Source organism: Trematomus bernacchii, unplaced genomic scaffold (assembly GCF_902827165.1).
Source record: "Trematomus bernacchii unplaced genomic scaffold, fTreBer1.1, whole genome shotgun sequence".
NCBI classification, from domain to species: Eukaryota; Metazoa; Chordata; class Actinopteri; order Perciformes; family Nototheniidae; genus Trematomus; species Trematomus bernacchii.
The window spans coordinates 3,926,124-3,949,246 of NW_022987840.1; the positions used below are offsets into that span (position 1 = coordinate 3,926,124).

Consider the following 23,123-nt stretch of genomic DNA (forward strand, 5'->3'; position numbering starts at 1 on the left):
GCTTCAAGATAGGCAAACTCAGCAAATACCAGTGGTGAAATATACTTAAGTTAATTAAGAGTAGTAATATCAAATAATAAAAATTCCCCATTACAAATAAAAAGCCCTGCATTCAAAATGTACCCAAGCAAGAGTGTGGTAGCATAAGCAAAAGTAGCCCAGTTCAATTTAGAGTGATGCCTCATATTTTATAATCCAACCAAATTAACCTATTGGAGTACAACAAAACCCCAATAGTTTTATCTCTAAATCATGATTGGATGGAAACACCCAAATAAAGTACACTTCAAATTGTCCTCAAGCACTTTAAGTACCATAAATGTTAATGAATGAATAACAAAAGATAATAATTTAAGATGAAGATGGAGCCAAAATAAATAAATAAAAAACTTGAAAAATGAATGAGAACATATATCCACAATTCAAATATTATTACTTAAAGGTGGGGTAGGTACTTTTGGAGAAACCAGCTCGAGTGCGCTAGAATTTGAAAATACACAGCCGGAAAAAATCTGCCACTTCCTTACAGAGCCCCTCCTCCAACACACACGAACGCGCACGTGACCAATGAGGGCACGAGATAAGTTTGTGCACAGATGAAAGGCTGACAGGCAGGTAGGCCATCCAGTTATTTTAGCCGGGCCGCTAAAATGATTGGTCGTGCTTTTTACAGTATTACGGCTTCCACAGATGACATTTCTGTATGGATTTTTTTGTCAAAGCACTTAAGATATTCATTGCTATCGGGATGTTAAGAGCATTCCATGGAATATAACAAAAAGTGTATCTCGAGCCGGTTTCTCAAACTTACCTACCCCACCTTTAATAGTTTTGGGCACAAAATAATAGACATAATCTAATCTGGACCCAGGCTGCTCAAACACTGAAAGCATGTGCAAATCAATTCTTTGAAAGTAAGAAAACATGGGAGGGATATCCCCAAAGTGTTTGGAAGTACTATTCAGCGCGTCAAGTTCCTAACAAATGGAAGTTCCTAATAACAGGGAGTGTCTTACAAGTAAAGACCTCCAGAGTCTCTTAAAGAGAGTAAGGAGAGTGAGTTTACAAAAACAAGGGTCTCCAGTAAGACAAAACACTGAGTCGCTGTTTGTGTAATGATAGAAGCTGCAGAACTATTGCAGATCAAAGCAGGAACCCGGTCTGACCTTTCAGCTTTAGGTGTCCGATGAGATCATTGTAGGTTCAGATGAACAGATAACAAACGTTGATAATTAAGTGAAGAAATACTTCTCTGGGAATAAAAGAAGTTATAAATCCATTGTCATTCCAGAGTCGGGCCCTGTCCCTATTGCACTGAACAGCCCCCCTCTTTCCTCTGCACATTCCTGCAGTAACCAAATAAAACACTACTGCAGCCCCCAATGTTGAAATCCCACCCTCAGGGCAGAGACTTCTTTCCATTGGATGTGGCAAAAGAACAAAAAAAAGATTATTTTTCACTGTCTGGAGGGAATGCTGAGGGCAAGAGCTCCAGGATCAATAACATAGGTGCAAACATGTATGGCATTAGGGTCTGAATGGAGAGGAGAGAGAATGTATGCAAGGAAATGGTTAATAAGGAGCACATGTGAAGTCCAAACATTCCCAAAAACCAAGAGGTTACTTACACATAAACTCTAGACAGTCGAGGCATTTGCCCACTGCGAGCACAGACCCCTGCATGGACATTTCCCAAACAGATCACAGGCGCTTTTAACTCAAGTAATAAATCTAACTCATGGCCGTTTTTTTATGTTTACACTTCTCATTTTTGTCCCTGCAGCCCAATCCGTTTACTCTGAGGTTCCTGCAGCCCCACAGCCTCATGGGCTCACAGAAAGAGGATTGCCTTGGGTCAGTGAGGTTTCCCAACCCCCCCCAACAAAAAAATGAGGCCAGTCCCAGTGCCAGCCGTCTTGTCGGAGTGGACTGACCCTGCTGCAAGGGGATTGGTTATTTACTCAGTGTGCTCGGTCAGTGGTGGGCATGGGGCCCGGACTAGAGAGGGACACAAGAGGAAAAACTGAAAGAATGGCACATGGAGACCTAGTTTGAGAAACGTCCTTAGAGAGAATTCACGAGGAATTGAAGTTTCAGGTCTCATTTTTGAAACCTCTGTGCAATGTGTTGGTAACTGAGAGGACTTCCTGGAATGTATTTCATGTCCCACTGGTCTCTGAAACACCCATACAGGCCCATGTGTTGCTCTACTGACATTTTGATCTCTCTTTGAAGCTACTGAAGTAATCGCACACATATTTTCAGAGGCTAAGTAGTGTTCATGAAAACTAAAGTCCACTTTATGTGCAAAAAGTGGTGGAATGCAATTGTGTTGGACAGCAATTAATTTGATGGCACAGAGGAATTGTAAGAAGAGGGGAGAAGTCATCATCTTATACGAGTTTCTTTTTATTGTTCAATGCATGGCCACACACATATACTGGTTTTCTTTTGCACTGTGCATGATGGGACAGTCACTATGGAAATGGTGATGAAGATGGGATACATTTTAGGAGTTTATAGGGGTCCAAACACTACCCTCAGTCCTCTGGGAAAGTCAGCGGGCCCCTCTCCTCCGGGCCTCCTCGATGAAAAGCTACAACATGAGGTTAATCAGCTCATGCCTCCCTCTAAAATGACACCTTGATAAATATATTCTGGATTATAGGTTAATTTCAGTACTGAAGGATTTGTTCAGTGGATCAACACACGACAACATCCCCTTCCCTTTCCCTTAAACATTCTTGCGTATCTCATTCAGATGTAGCTTACAAAAAGCAAAATAAAGAACATCATTTGGGTACAAAAATAAAATCCAAATTAAAACTTATAACAGGGCAAAGCCTGTCGTGTTTTTAGCACAATACATAAGTCACTGGTCACAAAGAACACTGCAAATAAAGAAAACCAAATGAAAATGAAAAAAAGCCACATAGGAAAGAAACCGATCTCAGAGAAGTAAACATTTGTCTTCCTCAAGCTTTCCTAGCGGCCTATGAGCTATGAGACGCTTGGTTTGTTTTGTTGGGCTGGAGCCTCAGGTGTCAGGTGGACAGTGTTTTCTCTGCCTTTAAGTTGTCTTCATACACCCTCGGCTTCCCAAATCAACGCAGCCCTACCAGACTCGCACATTCTTTACCCTTTTTTCTCAAATAAAGACTGAAGGGAAAGGGAAGGAGGGAACAAAAAACCCATACCACTGCTCTAAACATCTATATGGATTCATCTGAGCATGAATGTGTTTATGTGTGGTGCGGTTTCTCTCTCGACACGTATGTACTTGTTTGCTAACATATACAGTGTATTCCTGGTTAGGGTGTGAACCAGGGGCACTTAAAAAGTTGTGTAGCGTTCCCCCACCGTTTCCGCACCCCGCACCACTCTTTATGTTTAGGATTGGGAGGTGGGAGATCTGCTCTTTCTTATAGCGCCAGTTCGCCCGCAGTCCTCTTTTTTTTATTCATTACTCCACTGTTTTAACTTTTCCACCCCTCTAAGCTTAAACTCTTTCCTTCGATTCAGCTTTCTTTTGAGTTGGTTTTTGCCTATGGAGACGCAGATACACACAGAGCAAAAGAGTGGGAGAGAGAGAGGGAGCGAGTGTTGTGATCGATCAGCTGTTCGCAGCGCCGACAGCTGCCCCCGTTAAAACTCTCAGCCGATCTCCTTCCACTGCCGGTAAAACTCCACGATGTTCTTCAGCTCCATCCCCGCCGAGCCTGCGGCCTGGATCGCCGCCTGAGAAACAAACAAACATTCAAATTTATACAAAACGTGAGCGACAAAACCGGTCCTCAGTATGCACTGTCCGGCAGTGGCTCAGTCAGTAGGGGCTTGGACTGGGAGCTGTAGGGTCGCCGGTTCAAGTCCCCGACCAGACCTAAAATATGGAGTGTGGGACTGCTACTTGGAGAGGTCCCAGTTCACCTCCTGCCCTGCCGTGGTGCCCTTGAGCAAGGCACCGGACACCCCCCTTCCCCCCTCACTCCCATTGCTCCCCGGGCACTGTGCAATAGCTGCCCACTGCTCCTAGTACTAGACTCCTGGTACTAGGATGGGTTAAATGCAGAGAACACATGTCACTGTGTGTGCTGTGTGCTCTGCATGTGTGACCATTAATTAAAGAGGGTTTCATCTCTCCCAATTCTATTCAAAGGTTTTTCTAACACGTTTTTTTAAGTGAAAGTAAACTGAATACAAAGTGTGTAAAATCGAATGGCTACAAGCTTAAAACCAAAGGTGTGTTTGTGAGGATCTGTTTATAAGTTGAGGGTGTAGTCCTTCTTGCTTTCTAAAACAACATAAAACGAGATTAAAAAAAGACCCAAGGCCCCACTGTAGCAAAAAGAAAATCCCACAGCTTTATGTTGTCGTGAAAAATGTCAACTTCCTGAGTGTTTGTGTCTGTAACTCAACACAATAAGATCAGTGACTGACCTTCATCGCTGCGGACCGAGTGCAAAGCTCTTCCACCTGATGGTCAGTGAGAATGGTCACCATGCCGGCTGTGTCTTCATCTCCATTGCTCTGGGAGACTGTGAGCTGACGACAACTGTCCACCATCTTGTATAATTGCCTAGACAAAAAGAAAAAGAAAAAAGGAGGACCAATCAGAATAGAGGTCACACTCATCCAATCATGAGTATGTTAAGAATCAAATATAGGTATATGTAGAAGAGCAGCAGGGTTTACCAGGCTTCGATGTCCTGACGTTTCAGTTTATCTCTTTCAAAACTTTTGCCAGCTTCCTTCTGGCAGCGAATGTACCTACAGAAGGATGACATACAGATTATTGTATTAAGTTTTAATATAGGACATCCATCAACATCCAATTCTAAAAAACCCAGCAAGGGTCTCCATCAGTTACCTTACATGTAATATAACACCCACCTGTTTCCTTTGCGAAATTCAGACTCCAAGAAGCGGATGCCGTCCCTCGCACCGGCATTTTCCTTCTTCAGCCTGTCGAGCCCATCAATCACTGCAACACAGAAATAGTCCAGATGAAATACCCGAACAAATAGTCATGACAGTAAAAAATAACATTTGGTTTGGCTGTTTAAACAGGCACATTTCTTGTTTGTATTATCATCGATGCACGGCTGGTCAAGCCACTTGAAACCACAGCTGTCACCCCACCAGTGTTTAGGGCTGGAACTTTTTATTAATCAATAACTCTTTTAGTATATAACATGTCAGAATAGCCTATTATGGTTGATCAAGAGCCCAAGAAAATTACGAAAACGACAAATCCAATCAACAGGATGAAATCACCAATTATTTGTTTGATAATTGGATTAAATGACCTGACATTTTCTATTCAAAACCTGCAGATAGCCTGGTAAAAGATATGGAATAACATTATCTGAGATAACTGAATGGAAGATAATAATATTATATAATATATTCAGCATGATTTTCTCCCTCTGCTGTAAAGTTAGAGATCATGAAATGCATCAAATCTCTGAATCCCCACCCTCTACCTTGTTTATTATGCTACACACAGGGGCCTGAACACACGCACCGTGCTGCTGGGGGCACTGACCTGTCCGGGGGATGATGATGATGAAGCAGCCGCTGCCGGCCAGCTGCCGGATGAGGTTCAGATGCTGGCAGAGAGCAGCTGTGTCTGGCACCAGGTAGGGAGACATGGAGGACTGAGCCTTGGGCTGCTGGAGGCTGCCCTCTAGCTGCGACACCTCCAACTGCAGGGAACAGACGGGAAGAAACAATACAACTGATTAGGAGTGATTCATGTAGGATGTTTGTGTGGGTTTATATACTATTATATCAGGGGTTCTATATGGTATGCTCAACCTCAATCAGATGTCTCTGTTTAGAAGGATTTAGACTTGAACTGAATCATGTTCATGTCACCTTAACCATTGTCTTTAAGATAATATTGTTCCTCACTAATTATATCTTTAATTATAATTTATAATAAAGGTTATTGTAGAAGCTCTATTTCTTAACAAACATAAAAAAAGAGAATACATTTTCTCCCAAAAGCCTGGGAACTCTGCTCTTTTGTCACTGATGACTGTATGAGCACAGCATTGGGTCTATGCTGTATCAATGCTCAGATTTCAAAGGGAAACACAGACAGGGTAAACAGTCAGTGGAAAGAGTGATAATATTAAAAACCTGTAGTCGAAGCTGGGCCATATCCCTCATCAAGCGATTTCGACGAGCTTCCTCTTCCGCCTGGACAAATAAAGATAAAGACAGGAGAGTTGGCGTTAAAAAGGGACATTTGCTTTGCTTAAAAACCATCTTTGATTTCAGGTCATTAATCAAACATTTATTGAGTCCAACAGTTACACAAAACCATTTTCACTGTATGAGCTGCACACAATAATGAGAGTTGACTGAATGCAGCCCCCTGTGGTTCTTCCTCCCCGTTGCTCTGTTTGAATGTCACTCACCATTCGGATCTGGGCCTTTGCCTGCTGCACCAGATTATCCTGCTCCGATTGGCTGATGCTGGTGAAGATGCCCGCCTCCGGGTTGAAGTGCAGCACGTTGCCCTGGAGATTCGTCAGGAAGTGGCCAAAACTGCGAATGCAACACACTCGCACCACACACTGGAGGAAAGAGGGAGGAGGAAATACTTCAAAGCCTCTGTATTATGTTTGATCAATACATAATGGGCAGGATAAATGAACTTTACATTTGTTTTACTCAAAGTACAACCATTTTGTTTATCGTGTGTGTGTTTTAACACGACACTGTTTCAGTGTTGGGGTAAGATTTACAGACATATATCTGTGTTTCTTTAACATATAATACACATAACAAAGGAGGTCATTTCAATCAATCTGTTATAAATGTTTTTAAAATAGTGGCAATTGTTGTCACTTCTACCATGCTTAGGTTAGGGTTCTGTGTATAGATGATCCTTACATTTCAGTGATTATAGAAATAATGTACAATTATGTAGGTCTGTCTTTCATAAGGACCGTTTAAATATATTTGCAAACTAGGCTCAGACCAAAACACAAAAGGCAACATACGGTATATAATAATTCTACCATGATGGTATTTGGCATGGTAGAGCTTATGCTTTTTTTGAGTTTTCAACCATCACTGAACATCTGTAAAATGAATTGCGTGTGTGTCTGTGTGTTAGTGTGTGTGTACCTCCTGTAGGGAGCTGAGGGAGGGGTTGCGGTGAGTGAAGTCGAGGCGGCGGTGAGCTGCGTTCAGAGCAGGCAGGTGTCGCAGGGCCAAGTCCTCGGGCAGCAGCAGACTCTGGATCAGACCGGGCTGCTCACACTCATTTAACAGCTCCGTCACCTCGGCACTCAGACCCAGCTCTGCGGCACACACACACACACACACACACACGGATAAACAAATACATGAGCTGTTGACTTGGAGCACAGTCATCAGTGTGTGATAAACACAGAGAAAGCACAGTATTATCACTGTTTATTAAGTTAGTACACACAGTACAGGGATAAATAAAGAGCTGTGGGATATGGACAACATACAAATCACAACATGGAAAAACCACATAAATAATCACACCACCAAACTGCATTAAACTTGTATTTAATACTTGCTTTTAATCATCAACTTTACTATGAGTGTAATGATTTATTGAAATGATTCAGCACATAATAATATTGAAATTATGAAAATATAATTATCTTTATCAGTAAGCCGGAGTTTTCTTTTACCACTCATTAAAACTAATAGATTAACATTTTGGGAAATAGAGTAATTGACTTTCTTTCTCCAGAAAGTTAGATGAGAAGATAGCCTACACACATGAAACTTGTATCTAAGAATTCAGATATAGCCAGCAGGTCATTAGCTCTGAAAACTGCTAATAGAGGTTAACGGTTAGCTGGACAATAATAATGCGTAACCAAGGAAATCACCCACTTTCACTAGCTTTATATTTAGCATACAGATATGAGAGTATCATCAAACTTTCAGCAAGAAAGCAAATACATGTAGTTCTTGACATGTTTAACTACTCCTTTAAATACTTTACCCAGTATCTCAAGGGAAATGTTTTGTATTAGTGGACCCAGACGGAATGAAAACCAAGATACTGTTGTGCTATCGTGCGCCTGCTGAGCTTTACAGGAAGATAAATGTTTATGCGGTAACTCACCAGCCTCGAGCATCTTGCTGCCATCTGGTAGCAGGTTGAGCAGCACAGACAGTCGGTTCCACAGGCTTTGAGAACTCTGCAGAAGGAAGCATGTTGTTAGATATACTCCGACAAAGTCAATGTTTTATATTTAAAAAAACAAGACATTCCTCCCCTCACCTGTGCACACATGAGGATAATGTCGGTGTTTGTCCTCAGCCAGTCGACAAACACCTTCACCACCTGGATCAACCCCTGATTGGTCAGGATCTCCAGCTTCTCTAAGAGGGTTTTCTCACTCGGTACTGATTGAGTACTGTGTTGGCTGCCTTCTGTGTCCGAGTCCAAGTCTAGATGTGACACGATAATAAGCATAAAACTGATCAACTGAAAAAAAAAAGCACAGATAAAAAAAACACATCACATTAAAATGAGGCAAAACATTACCATTTTCAGTGGTGTTTCCATTGGCAGTACCGGGGTTGATATCGCAGGGTGTCTCCCCAGGAGGAGGGGGAGTCTCTTGGGAGGGGGGAGCAGAGACCTCAGTGGGGGTGGGAATGCCCGGGGGGGAAGAGGCTTGAGGCCGCAGCAGCATGTTGCTGAAGGTGGGCGCCAGGCGGAAGCAGCGCTTGGCCTGGAAGAGCGTGGAGGACATGGCCTGCAGGTTGCTGCTGATGCTGGAGTCGCTGGGCGTCAGAGGGCCGTTAGTGGCTGGAGGCGTGTCCCCGTCCCTGTCCTCGCCCCCTTCTTCCTTGGGTTGCTCTTCATCTTCCTCTTCGTCCTGTTGTTCCCGCGCCTGACCCTCCAAGTTGTCCGGGCTTTCCGCGTCTTCAATGTCTTCCAGGTCCGAGCGAGACTCCTGGCTGTTCATGTCCGAGTCGGTCTCCACATCGAACGCCGTCCCCCCTTCCTCCTCCTCTTCCTCTGAGCCGCTCCCCCACACCCCCTCCTCCCCTCTCTTTGTCTCCTTCCTGACGGATGGAGGATTGACCGGGGCTGCTGTCGTGGTAGTCCCCGTTGAATCAGTACGCCGTCTCCTCTCGTCTTCCTCATCCTCGTCCTCTTCGCTCTCGAAGCCCTCGCTCAGGTCGCTTTCGTCCTCTCCTCCTCGAGTGTCCTTGCGAGCGCAGCGACGTCGGCGCAGTCTGGAGAGGCGGGTGTACTTCTTCTTCTGTCTCTGTTTCTCTTCCTCTAACTTGCGCTGTTCTTCCACACTGCAAGGCTTTTTGGCACCAACCCTCTCAGAGCCGTCTTCCTCCTTCTCCTCCTCTTCATCTTCTTGCTCCAGGGAGCCGTTCTGCAGAGGCTTCCCCTCTGTCGCTGGGGCGGACACATCCCTCATCTCCAGGTCATCTGGAAAAGAAAATAAGAATTCACTGCCTGTTTGTATTCCTTCATGTTAATTGTAAAAGATGTCAAGATGTGTAAAGCTTTAAATTGCTTTTAACTTCACAAATAGCTGTAGTTCTCCCAAAAGATTACATTTTAAATGACACAAAGCAGCATAAATCCTAAATAAAATGAGAATACATCCATGGGGATTTGATGCATTGATCTATGTGTCAGACACTGACTCTGAGACTTAAAGGTAGGGTAGGTAAGAATGGAGAAACCAGCTCGAGTGCGCTAGAATTTGAAAGTACGCAGCCGAAAAAAATCTGCCCCTTCCTTCAGACTTCCTTACAGAGCCCCTCCTCCAACACACACAAACGCGCACATGACCAATGAGGGCACGAGATAAGTTTGTGCACAGATGGAAGGCTGACAGGCAGGTAGGCCATCCAGCTAGTCGTGCTTTTTACAGCGCCACGGCTTCCACAGAAGACATTTTTTTTATGTATTTATTGTCAAAGCATTTAATGTGTTCATTGCTATCGGGATGTTAAGAGCATTCCATGGAATATAACAAAAAGTGCTTCTGAAGTGAATTACCTACCCCACCTTTAACTAACTTGCAGCTGATTGTTTGTTCCTTCCCTTTTCAGATACGGAGATCTCCCCTCTCACCTGTGACGTCAGTGTGAAGCGGCGGCACCTGGCTCTCCCCTTCCTCCAGCTCAGCCTGCAGCCGGATGTTGACGTGGTTCACCAGATGGGAGAACAGCGCCAGAGTAAAAGCAATGGACGCACTGTACTGCTTCGATCCTGAAGACATAAAAACAACATTTGTTAGTACTTAGATTTTCAAAGATAACTGTCACAAGAAAGCATTTCCCATGGCAGTATAAATCATGCACAGTTAAACCCGTTACACACTCAAATGTGTGATGTTTTGGTATACAATCCATCAGAAACTATGCTGGCTAGAAACTGGGACAACATGGAGAGCATTATATGTGCTTCTAGTTAATTACAAAGCTCCACTTGTGTGGTGTCTTTTTCCTCCTTTGATAATTACTCCAATTCTAAGCTAGATAACCGAACCCAATGAATATGCTTTGAAAAAAAGTGCACTGCTCTGTTATAGTTATAGATTAGTTATTGAAACGTATTTGAAAACATTTACATCCAATAAATGGTGAAATGCACATGAGGTCACACTAACCTCCCCTCTTCAGGCTGTGCACCACCATCAGACAGGTGACCACCATCTTGAAGACGAGGCTGTCGGGAAGCACGGGGCAGGAGCTCTCAGCGACCTGCTGCTCCTCCTCTTCCTCGCTGGGGGGGTGGTGCGCCCCGGCATGTGACGGGGGCGGCAGGTAGAACAGCACCAGGTTGAAGTCCTCCAGCACCGACTGGCAGAGCGACGTCAGCTCCGTCTCCATCAGGCTACAGACACAAGGATCATAATGAAAAGAATGCACTGGAAATACACTGCAGACAATATAACAGTGAATGACCCATGGGTAATTATCACAACACTGTATCAGTTCAGTGGAGCAAGTAGAGTGACCAGGAATTATCATATGCTAGTCTTTGCCGTACTTCATATTTACTCATGAGTACATTTTTTCCCCTAGTTTGTTTTACCATTTATTCAGGAAGTAAACATTGGACACTTCTAATCTCTGTCCAAATTCCACAAAACCAAATATCTGATATCACTGGAATCATTAGAGATGGATTCATTTGATTATAAGTATGAAAATGCTCAACAAACTGTGTTCATGTAGTCTTAACATACCAATAGACTGGTTAACGATTACAAATACATTAACGCCAGAGCCTTATTTCCACTGTGGACTGGTTTAGTTTATTTTTTTCTTTCGAGCGTGTAAAACCAAAGAAAATACAAATGAAACAAAAGGTGATACAGACAGTACTATACAAATGAATGCAATAACAAAACGAAACATTTAATTAATAATTGAATAATCTGTAGTATCATTGTCTGATATCAATAAACAACAAAGCTTTAGCTAATTACACGTCCGAAAAGGGGTCGGAAGAAGTTTACACTTATTTAATCCGACCCCTTCTCCCTTTTTTTTTTTTTACATCTTAATATATGTTAACATACAATTTAAATGTATACTTATAATCTTGAATAATTGATATAATCATTCATATAATATATACAGGCAAGTTAGGAGAATGGTCTCTATATATTTATATATATATATATACACACATATGTACATACACAAATTCATACAAACACAAATTCATAAATAGAATACAAACTGGTTCAGTGGTGAAAGATGGGAGATGAGTGACCGCACAAGCACTCACCTGTTCTTGGGCTGCAGCAGGCTCTGGAGGTACATGAAGCTCACCAGGAGGTGCTTAATGTCTTTAGATCTGCACAAAATAGTCACAGCAAAAAGATCTTATTAACACAGATTCTTTAAATCAAATTCAGTATTTTGTTTGCATTTTCATTTAACACTTTAAAAAGGCGCGTGTGCGTGTGGTGAAATGATCCAAGCTAAACATTTGAGCCAAAACACCTCAGCATAAATACTGGAAGCAGGGAAACAACTACTGTGTCCACAAACAAATGGCAAAATGACACCCATATTTCGGTAAATAAAACAAAGCCAGCCTTGGTTTCTACCAACGTATAATGAAAAATACTGTTATTTGCCCATACACACAAAAACAACATGACATTGGTTTATTTATTTTACACTCCAGTCTCCAATCTCTTGAAATGCTTTTATTACATGCTTCATTTGCCTTTAATTCCTACTTCTTGGTGTTACTAGCATTTTTTCATGCTTGAACAATATCCTTTCCCCTCAGGGATCATCAATGATCTAATCCCATCTGCAGAGAGACGCTGCTTATCCAAACACTGGTGAGAGTGTGTTTGTGATTCAAACGGCGGGCAAGCAAGTTGGTAATCATGCGAATCCCCAGATGTCACTTGGAACCAAAATGGCTCTGCTCAGTGAAGTGAAAACATTTAATTTGAGTCTGATTTGAACCAGGCAAGCCAGTGAAAACCATTACTAATACCACTGCTGTCCAGAGGGGGCTCATGTTTCCCTGAACACCAGAAATGTTTCCACTCTGGACGTAATTCATTTTAATGTGTCGGGGGAGATTTAGTTTTTTATTCTGTGAATGCTCGTCCTCACCTTTGTCGAGATGGAGACAGCTTCTTCATTTCCTGCTTCTTCACTTGGTGGTACATCTTGGCAGCTTTGTCAAACAGGCGCTTCAGGTTGCCATAGGCGCCTTCGAAGGGGGATTCTGATTGGATGCTGGCACAGGTAAAACATATGGTAAGACTCTTATCTTATTACGTTGTATTTTAAAAGGTTAACATCACACGTAATTGGACAGAGACATTACTCACCAGCGTAGGTAGTAGTAGGTTGCTTCCACGTTGTAGAACTTGCTCCCTGCCAGTGTGCCCAGCTGGTTGAAAGGCATTCCTGTAGACAGATGAAGGGAATTATTCAACAGCTGTGTGATGTGTGGTGGAGGGATAGTGGTGGTCTAATGGATAGTGAGGTGGGCTGATGATCGGAAGGTTGTGAGTTAAATCCCGCCAGGAACACCACCACTAGTGTGCCCTTGAGTAAGGCACTTTAGTCCTTAGTTACTCCAGGGAGAATGTCCCTGTAATTGTAAGTCGCTTTGGATAAAAGCGTCAGCTAAATGAAATGTAATGTAATGTGTCGACTGAGAATCCTTTCCCTTACGTCAAGCTCAATTTGACAAATAAATAAGAGACGATACATGCCCAAAAAAGTAGGCAGTGCCATTAACTAGGATTCACATTTTGTCATTTCACAGGAAGATCCTGATATCATATGCAAAGTTGATCACCGTATGCATTGCTTCAGGAGAAAAGTAGCAAGGAGTAACAAAATAGTTCAAATAAAAGAGACAAATAAATCGGCAATCCCACTTAAGCATACATTTCTGATCAAAGCACATATGAAGCTCAATGAGTCACATGTTATAGCTCCTTTGTTTAATTTGAATAAAAACTGAATAGTAAAAATGACTCGTACTAATATTACATCATATTTAACCAGCGGAGAAGTTACGGCTCCTGGCCAAGAAAATGTCTGGCTCACAAGCATCCTGTAAATTGGCAAATTGTTGTTTTAATATTTTTTGTACAAATTAAACAAACAAGACATGTGTGAGTGAGCTGTGGTGGTCCTGATAAGAAGATGTTGTTACACTTTGGACGGAGCCAAGCTAGCAATTTCCCTCTGTTTTTTAACTTGTTAACCTAAGCTAGGCTAGTGGTTGCTGGCTTACATTGTATTTGCAGATGCTGTTTGGATACAACCCTCACAAAGAAAGCCAAGAAAGCCAGTGTTTCCTCAAAATAGTTTCTTATTGAGTTTGAACACATAATTCACTGAAATCTAAACACCACATTCAACCACAACGCAATTATGAAGAAAATTCATTTCTGAAAGCATCCTTTGTTTAATTTCTGTGTTTTTCTATTGAACATTAAAGGTCCCCTATTATACTGTTTTTCCTCAATATATTATAGGTCTCAGATATATACAAAACATGTCTCTGAAGTGTTTGGCTCCAAATACCAAACAGATCGTGCATTGTAGCATCCCATAATCCCCTCTGTTTCAGCCCTGTTTCAAAAGTGCTGATTCTCTGTCTGTTACTTTAGATGAAAATAAGGAGCCACTCCCCACGCCCCTCTGAGAGATATTTGGTGATACGGTGGGGGCGGGGGTTACCTTGGTTGGTTATTGGCTAATGGTTACACAAGCAAAAAAATCGTTATGACATCATAAAGTGGCCAAAATCTGATCAGCTCATTTTCAGACAGGTTTTTATATAAATGGATCAGGACAAAAAGAGAGAGAATCTTTTTTTCCTGAAACTTTCAGAATCTCTTTACACAGAGGGGGGGGGACACATGTTGATGTAGAAAAGACATGAACATGTGGATTTTGCATAATAGGTGACCTTTAAGATTCAACACTTATTTTGACATCTAAAAGAAATATTACTTATGAAAGCATTTCCACATCTTTTTAGAAACGGTACTCCTGTCACTCTCAGAGGCCAGAAAATGTACCACATTCTTCCTGACCATGGCAACAGCAAGGGATTTGTTAAAAAAAATGGTTACATTACAGTCACTCACCCACGTGTGGCATGACAGACAGCGCCTGATGGTAGAACCTTTCTGCCAGCTGCTCAGACTCCACTCCGGCAAGTTCATTCTGATAACGTGCTGCAGAGGACACATTATTAACAGGAATAAAGTTATAATAACTGTCAACAACAGGATACAACTCAGGCTAAGATATATAAATGTACACTGAATCATTTCTATATTCCCCTTCATATCAATAAGCACACTGAACATGCTGAAAATGTATTTTAATGTGTCTCATAAAATACTTATATCTCTGTATCATGTAAGCCTAAATCAACTAAACAGGTTCTTGTCAATTCTATAGCTACGCCAATTTTTCCCACGCTGAATGACACACACATGCTGCCTCACACCCTTACAAGCTGGGAAAAGAGAAGAAATAATTGCATATTCTATAATCATGTTGTTACCTAGATCTCCAAGGTAGACCAGACAGCGATGACAGGCCATCTGTGCCCACTCCATCTCCTTGGGGGTGGCTGACACGGGTTTCTTTCGACCTGCGAGGAACGATTACACAATGTTTTTCTTCCCATTCATTTCAAGCATTTAGCTGAAGCACCTACCCAAAATGACTTTGAGTTATGTAAAAAGGACCAGCTCAAATCACTGTAAAGCCACGATTTTGCAAACAGCAGAGTCATAATGATAGAAGCAGCTCTGAGACATTAGTCCTGTTTCTCTGTCCCTGGGGTGTTCAAGTTCACAAGTGCTTCTGTTTTAGGCTGCAAAGTAGATCATATGTCTAGATTAGATAAACTTTCACTTCATGCCGGAAGACAGGACATTTACATTTCACCCGTTAGCCCCTGTTGTCTGATGGCTTCTGAGTAAAAGGATTAGTATCATCTGCACTATAGCAAGAACCATGGTGACCCTGCACCTGCTTCCGTTCGTCCACCAACAATACTCTGACTTGGCACTTCTCCACCCATTTGACTGCTGTGCATAGTGGAGGGAACACTGACATCTGATAGGACTATATTCAGACAATAGACACATTAATACCTGGTCTAAATGCAATGCTGGGATCACACCATTCATTATCCAGTGTGAAAGTATATAATGCCAGCTGTAAATGTTGGTCAACTTACAGTGGGTACTATGGGTTTATTATTCATTTGATTTGCTAAGATGGTAATAGAATAAGATGTGCGCTAGTGGATTTATCTTCAAGAAAAGAAAAAGAGAAAAGCATGTCAAGTTGTTATAGTAGAAAAAGGACAAGTTAACCATTGTTCAGTTATATTCTATTAAGTGTTCTACAGGGTATATGCAGGAATCCTGAAGTCAAATTTAATACCTTTTAAGACCCTTTCCATACATTTTAAGACCTCATCGCCACTTCGAGTTCTAACCGGTTACATTGGCGACACACTTTACCTCACATTTACTATATACAGTATTGATTGTCCTTCCTCCTTATCTTCCAACCATTTGGACGCAGACTTGCATTTCCCCATAACGATGATGTTTAACAACCGGTGTAAACTTCGCGCGCTATCAAGCAGTGAGCGTGAGATGTCCTGTTCACATGACGTCAAATCCAACAGGATGCCATAAATAAACTACACAGAATCACACTACACACCTACGCAATGATTACATTCAGGCAAACTGTAGAATACAACCTCTTTGGACAATTTATATACTTATTGAAAACAAGCTACAAAATGTAATACCTTGGAAAATGCCGTTTAATACTTTTTAATAGCCTTAATTTTCGCTAAATTGATTCATCAACTTTCAATACTTTTTAAGACCCCGCGGACACCCTGTTGTAGTAAGCCATTAAAGTGAACCAGCATGCAAAATACAAAGCAGCTAAATAGAATTCTGCTATAAGTCATTTTATTATTCACACCTCTCCTGTGAAAATAGCCAATAAATTGATCGGGATTTTTTATAAATGTGATGATTTGTAATATATGGGCATGCATATTGACAAGCACATGCAGAACATGTACATTTTACACATCCTTCTTAAAAAAACCTTTAGAAAGAGATTAGATTCTGCTTGCGTGTTTGCCTGTTTTATATACAGTCATTCTCTGTGTGTGAATTAGTTTCTCACCTATCAGTGGGTCCGTGACGTGGGTCCAGTCGATGCAGTCCTGCAGCTCCAGCTGGTAATGTGACTGGATGTAAAGCAGCAGGTGCTGGTAGAAACCCACACCGGCGATCAGGTGTGTACGGTAGGCGCACTCAAGAGCGCTGCGGCTGTGGATGTGCTACAGTGGAGGAAAAGAAAAAGAAAGGAGAGGAAGCAGGATATTATAGATTTAACCACAACTACAATTTGAATCAGGACCTACGTTGTATAACATTCTGTAGTTTACAATAAGCATCAAAAAGGCCCAAAAGTCTAGAAAACTCAAATATATTGCACACCAGCTTTACAAGACTACTCCACTGTATAGCATATTGTTGGACTCATTCAAACTGATGCAGCAGAACCAGATGAATTATATCTTTACCATTCATTTATTTTCCTTATCAAAACAGGACGCAAATATTACCAACATAATAATCAAACGAGGTCAGTGCAACACATTTGAATCTACAAACAAACCAACAGCGGTCAACACAGCCTCGAGCCACTGAGGTCAAGCAGAGAGGAAGAGTGGTCTACATCGAATGGATGAACTCACGATAGCAGACATTCTTTTCCATTTTCAAACTTCTATTCCTACGCTGAGTTACTTGAGGACATGAAAACGATTTCTCACAGATGTCCCGCACTTGATAAAAGTACTACGTAAACACTAGTATTTAACCCAAAACCAATTGCTGGAGTTCCACTTTAAGAAGTCTTTTTTACGTACACAGGTAAAAAACAAATTACTAAAATTGCTTTTGACCTTCGACATTTTCACAAGCATCTGAATCAGAGCACACACACACTAGGTACACAACAGAAATGATCGGGCTACTTTTGATAAGGGCAGTCATTTGGGACTGTTTTCAGGGTGTTGGTCCAATATCAAAAGCAAAGTGGCAACAGGGATATTTTAGAAGTTTGATTTCCATTGAAACCGTCCATGCATATAATGAACACACCATTTGGACGTTACGCACCAGTGACCACAAAATGGCAGATGTCAAGGTAGAGCTGACCTTTAAATGGCAGCCAGGAAGTCACGCTGGATAACAACAGAAAACTGTCTGGCTAACACAGGCGAGGAGGTTTTTGTACACACTGCTGTAGAGGCCAGTTACCTTCTTGTTGGTCTTGATAACCTGGATGACCTCATAGTAGACCTTCCTCCAGAGCAGCTCCTCGGCTTTACGGCCGTAGTCGACAGGATGGAGAAACATCAGCTTCACACAGAGCTCCCTCAGCCTGTAAACACACACACAAAAAGCAGCACACACATGCATAAGTTAGGGAGGTAGTTGGGTCACCGGTTTGACAAGTAGACCAATGAGTCACATAGTTTCACAACAACAGGTCGGGCTATGTTTTACATTAAACCCTTAAAGGACACAAGTTGGTTGGTAGGCATTTTTTATGATTAAACAAGTTCATATTCTGTAAATGACCTTTAGTTGCCGCTCCAATGTATAGACACTACATGAAAGACAACTGAAGATTCTGGTGCTGTCAAATACAAATGAATTGTAAGCATGCCTTTCCCTTCTGTGACTCATATGGTCCGTGTAAACTGTTTAAGAAGTCAGAGTTGTTCTCAAGAATATTGTGAAATCATTGTCCCCTTTATGTGTGTGGGCAATGACACAATTCTGATAATAGAGTTAGCCGCAGTATCTCTCATTATCTCCTCTTTGATGAGATGCTCGTCTGCTTGCTCCTTCAAAGCCATAGAAGATAATATAATACTCAAGAACAATAATAAAAAAGCCTCACCTTGCACTAGGGAGACAGATCATCTCATATGCATGTGAAGTACAAATTATGACTCTTGTGTGAACTGATCATTTTTAGATTAAGCTCTAAATATTGGTGTAAAAATGTGGAAGAATCTGAACACTTATTCAAGATGTTGGGGGTGGGTCTACAGAGATGCAAAGCCCTGGTATTGTAGTAAATGCACATGCAACAAACGCTGAAATTATATTCTCGATAACAGCTTATGAGGTTTGTCTAAAAAAGGTCATAAAAAGGTGAATAAAACCAAAATATGTTTCCCAATACAGTCCATAATCTATAGATATTCAGTAAACTATTACACAACAAGCTAATATTCACAATAAGACACTGGAATTAGCTTGTGTTTGGCAGCTTTCCTTGAAAAACGACAGACACAATTAGCTGATTAGCCAAGTCGTTGACAATAAATGTTCTGCTTAATTGCTTAACCAGCCAGTTGCTTAGGCTCTGAATGCAGCCCTGATAGAAAAATAAAGGGACCTCTTGAATTCTTTAGAGTGCATGTTGGTTCCTAAGGCAGTCACAGAGAGAAACTGTCTCTCTGTCTGTGAGTAAATACAGTACCTTCCTCACATTTAACTCCAAATTCCACTTTCTCTTTTGGAGCTTTAAGTTCATAGTATGCATGCAGCGATCACAACTCCTCACACATAGATTTAAATTAGACGTTGAAGCTTACAGGTCCAGTTAAGATACATTAGACGTGTTTCTAATGTGAAAACTGGATTTGTTCAGAACTTGGATTCCAAATATCAGGTCAGATCTGAGTCTTTAATCTCACAGAGATGCTCTAGGCGGAATATAGTCATGCCCAATTTAACACAGAGCCTCCTAGAAAAAAGTATTTCAGCCAAATGAACTGGAGGTGAGCTGTGTGAGGGGTTTAAATTCATAATTATGTTCAGAACAACTGGCCAGATGTTAAAGTTGAACGTCTGCCTCCTTTTACACACAATGCTGGTAAGACAGATGGACATACTTGTTGCGAAGGCTGATGTTCTCCGGCTTGAAGACCTCTCTGTAGGATGCTTTGCTGCCGATGATGACATCCAGCTTGTGCACAGACTCCACCACAGCCCTGGGTAGCATTGGGCAAATAGAGAACATTAGTTAGCATAATGACAAGGCTAATGTTGGGATTTTTATACTGTGGGCGATCAAGCTAGCAACCATACTTTCTGTTTCATATCTCTGTACTAAGCACCATAGAGAGGTACTTTTGTAATTAAATGTTTGAAGTTACTTCCTATTTCCTTTCACAGTGGCATTGTAACTGTGTCTTATAACCATTGTTATGGTTAACACCAGATATTTTGATTGATCTATGTTTTTACAAAGTACAGTTCTATGTTTATGAGGTATGATACAGTTCAATTTCATCCTTTGATTTACATCCGTTTGTCAACTAGTGCAAGCATACGTGTAGCTTTCTTTAATTTCAATGTTAGGTGGGAGTCCTCAACAAGCCATAAGGGGTTTATACATCCCATCTTTGCAATTTCCTATGCAATAGCATATGCATCTTCTTTTGCTTTACTTTATTAGATGCATAAATACATAATAGAAGCAATGACACATGCAGCTAACTCAGGCTACACAAAGCATGAGGAGTGCCCGGTCAGATGTATCTGGAGTTGGGCTTCTCCTTGTACAGACATATTACTGAATAGAAGAATAGATCACGGACTCTTTATTGTGGTAGCCAACATTATGGGCTAGCGCGAAGTTACCCAGCACAATAACGTTCAATTAGCACCCCGGTTAGCTAAACGCAAAACGGCCTCGGCATCTTAACATTACCTGTAAAGCCGCTTGATGAGAAGGACTTTCGCCTCCGGCTCGCTGTCCTGCCCCGGTCCACTCATGTTAGCGAGCTTCCAGAGGTTTGAACACAAGCTCCAGCGGCTGCTCCCGCTCCCTCCAGCCGTCCAGACACGCAGTTGTCACGGATACTCGGGTTTGTTCCCCCGGCAGTGACAACCAGCTAGCGCTAGCTATCAAGGTTAGCTTTCCTCCCTTTCCCTCCGAGTCTCTTTCGTTTATTGTGTCCTATGGCAAGACCCCCTCTACCCATTCGTTCTGAAAACCGGGTAGGGGGGGGGTGCCTGGTGATTTGGGGTCTTCCTGGTCAGCTAAAACGCTCTGATATGTCTCTTGTGTTGTTCCCCATTCCAGCCATTGCTACGAAAGCGGCCATTATTTCTATCAGGCAGTGACCGCCTGATTATCGCGAGAGTACAGATCACACTCACAAGACTAAAACAGGGGTTGCCAGGTTGCATGCTGATGCCCCAATTTCCGAAAATCTTGATCCACTTGTTTCCTTTGCCACAGGAAATTAGACATTTAGAAAAGAAGAAAATATATGGTGCAGGAAATATTGAGACTTTTTACTTCTAAGTAAGTAAGTTGACAAAAGTAGAAATGCTCTTTGCAAAATTGCCTTTCTTTAATTTTGCAATATATACTTGCATACAGGACTTTTTTATATTCTGTATATGTATATGCAAATAACATTATGGCTGTGTCACAAACAACATAAATAGTTTCCACTTCTCATTGTATTTGCATTCACCTTTCGATAATTTGCTTGCCCTCCTTGTCTTTCTTTCTTAAGAGGGCATGAGGTTGATGAAAAAAACTTCTGCTAATGAAGACATCATTATGTTATTAATAAGAATGCTTTCCCTCCATTGCACAGTGACCATAGCGACTATAAACTCTGTTGTTGTAATTCCTCTCGGTTGCCAGTAGAGGTCTACAAAGATCATAGACGTTTTAACATCCCTATGAAGGCTATAAAGTTGCAAAGAAATGGCATTTCGAGATATATATGTTTGTATTATTTTTTTATATCAAAGTTTATTTATATGTATTTCCTGACTTTGAAAACAGGATTTTGGTAAGACAGACGATGATGGAGGGGGATCAATAAATTCAGTTAGGGACATTTTTATTTTATTGAGGTGCTGGTTGGTCATGTAAAAGTTGGGTTGTTTGAAGTCAGCATGAAATGATAAAAAAAAGGCGATTTTAGATTACATATGTTACTTGCTAGACGCTTTTATCCAAAGCGACTTACATACTCAATACTGTGGGCAATCCCCACAGGAGCAATTTGGGGTGAAGTGTCTTGCCCAGGGACACAACGACATGCTGACTGCAGTGGGGTTTGAACCTATGCTCCTCTGATCCGAACACCACCGCACTAGTCCACTGCGCCACACGCCTCCCGTGTGGCATTATTCAATGCAAATTGATCACATGTTTTATAGGTACATATTTTGATATGAAAAATGAAAACCTTATTGGTAATTTTATTGTGACATCAATATTATTCAGAGTGTAACCTTGCAGAAATATTGCAGGAATGTATTTCATGCTGGAGGCTTGAGTATGTTGAGGTTTAAACTGTAAACTCTGTTGTTCTGTTTATATTATATAAACCATCTAATTTCTCCTCCATTGTGCAACATTTTTTCCGGCAGTCCAAACTCAGAAGTTGCCAGCCCACTAAGGAAATGCAGGTGATTAAGTGCAGGAGGATGAAGATAATTACAAGCTGGCAATATCCAGTCCAGTCCCCAGTTCCCGGATCCTGCCTGCATGCCATCCTCGCTCTCAGCACCTCAGCTGGAGAGGAAATGATCTGCTCTGCTCACCAAGAGAAGAATCACAGTTCTTCGACGTAGGCAAAACGTACCTGACCCAGATGAGCAAGGACTTTGGCCTCCATAAGAGTGCAATCCAAAATGAATCCTTTTAATGCAGACATTGACAAAATAGGTACAAAAGCAGATCAATACCCTTTAGTTTAGAATTGTAGACATATATATATATATATATATTTTGTTACAGTTCACAACCTTGATATATAAGTGTGCATACTGCAAAATTATACAGTATAGTCTAGTAATCTAGTGCTGAGTCAATTAGTTGATAAACGGAAAAAACATTTAAAAGTAATTTAGGAATCCTTTTGTTTTTAACAATTTCCAAAACCAAAAAGACCAACATCAACAATGTGTTCCTATATTTTAAGTTCATTTCTTCCTGCTAAACATTTTTTAATAGGGCTGAGCAATTTCCTAAAGTGAGCTAACCACTGTAGTTGTTAGCAAATGTTATTCAAACAGGAGAAGTGGTGCAAAAGTTTGGACTATTTTCAGTCATGGATTAATTGCCAAATAACTGGTAACATATAGTAGTGTAACAGTGTGGATTATTGATTTGTTTTTAACAGTTTTTGGACAACAATGGTGTTCTTGTGACTGAGAATAACAAAAAGAGAGACTAATGCCAGCTTTAATCTGAAATGGACAGACACTTTGAAAAATGAAGAAGAAGTTATTGCATTAAGGAACAGAACACACATTTCCACAGCAGGTTAAGAATTTAATTATTTGTTTATTTATTTATTTATGTATTTCTATCTCCAGATTCACCCACCCGAAAAATATAAATTCCGGTGTATTCCAAAAAAAGAAAAGAAGGAACAATGGCATCTTAATCAATCAACAAAATCAAAGTGGCAATAATTATTATCATTATTACAATAATAATTCAATGATCAGAATATC

General features: G+C 41.2%; 1 protein-coding gene across 1 annotated transcript; it reads right to left on the reverse strand.

The window, feature by feature from the left end:
• Positions 1 to 2,388: 2,388 nt before the first annotated feature.
• Positions 2,389 to 20,752, reverse strand: smg5 (SMG5 nonsense mediated mRNA decay factor). Its single transcript, XM_034112624.1, has 22 exons — positions 20,344 to 20,752; positions 19,523 to 19,621; positions 17,871 to 17,994; positions 16,726 to 16,882; positions 15,062 to 15,151; positions 14,637 to 14,726; positions 12,855 to 12,933; positions 12,634 to 12,759; positions 11,783 to 11,851; positions 10,653 to 10,879; positions 10,115 to 10,252; positions 8,552 to 9,460; positions 8,285 to 8,454; positions 8,126 to 8,201; positions 7,141 to 7,316; positions 6,426 to 6,584; positions 6,145 to 6,204; positions 5,546 to 5,705; positions 4,891 to 4,981; positions 4,693 to 4,767; positions 4,438 to 4,576; positions 2,389 to 3,738 (listed from the first exon to the last, which is right to left on the reverse strand). The coding sequence occupies exons 1-22, from the start codon at positions 20,406 to 20,408 to the stop codon at positions 3,655 to 3,657; spliced, it is 3,363 nt and encodes a 1,120-aa protein (XP_033968515.1). The 5' UTR covers positions 20,409 to 20,752; the 3' UTR covers positions 2,389 to 3,654.
• Between the last annotated feature and the right edge of the window lie 2,371 nt (positions 20,753 to 23,123).

Bases quoted from the DNA above. Each gene is read 5' to 3' on its own strand.
- smg5 (XM_034112624.1), bottom strand. From the start codon at position 20,408: ATGAGTGGACCGGGGCAGGACAGCGAGCCGGAGGCGAAAGTCCTTCTC. The intron at 10,253-10,652 runs GTTAGTGTGACC...TTATGTCTTCAG, and splicing joins GCACAGCCTGAAGAGGGGAG to GATCGAAGCAGTACAGTGCG. The intron at 6,585-7,140 runs GTACACACACAC...TCTTTCCTCCAG, and splicing joins CCCTCAGCTCCCTACAGGAG to TGTGTGGTGCGAGTGTGTTG.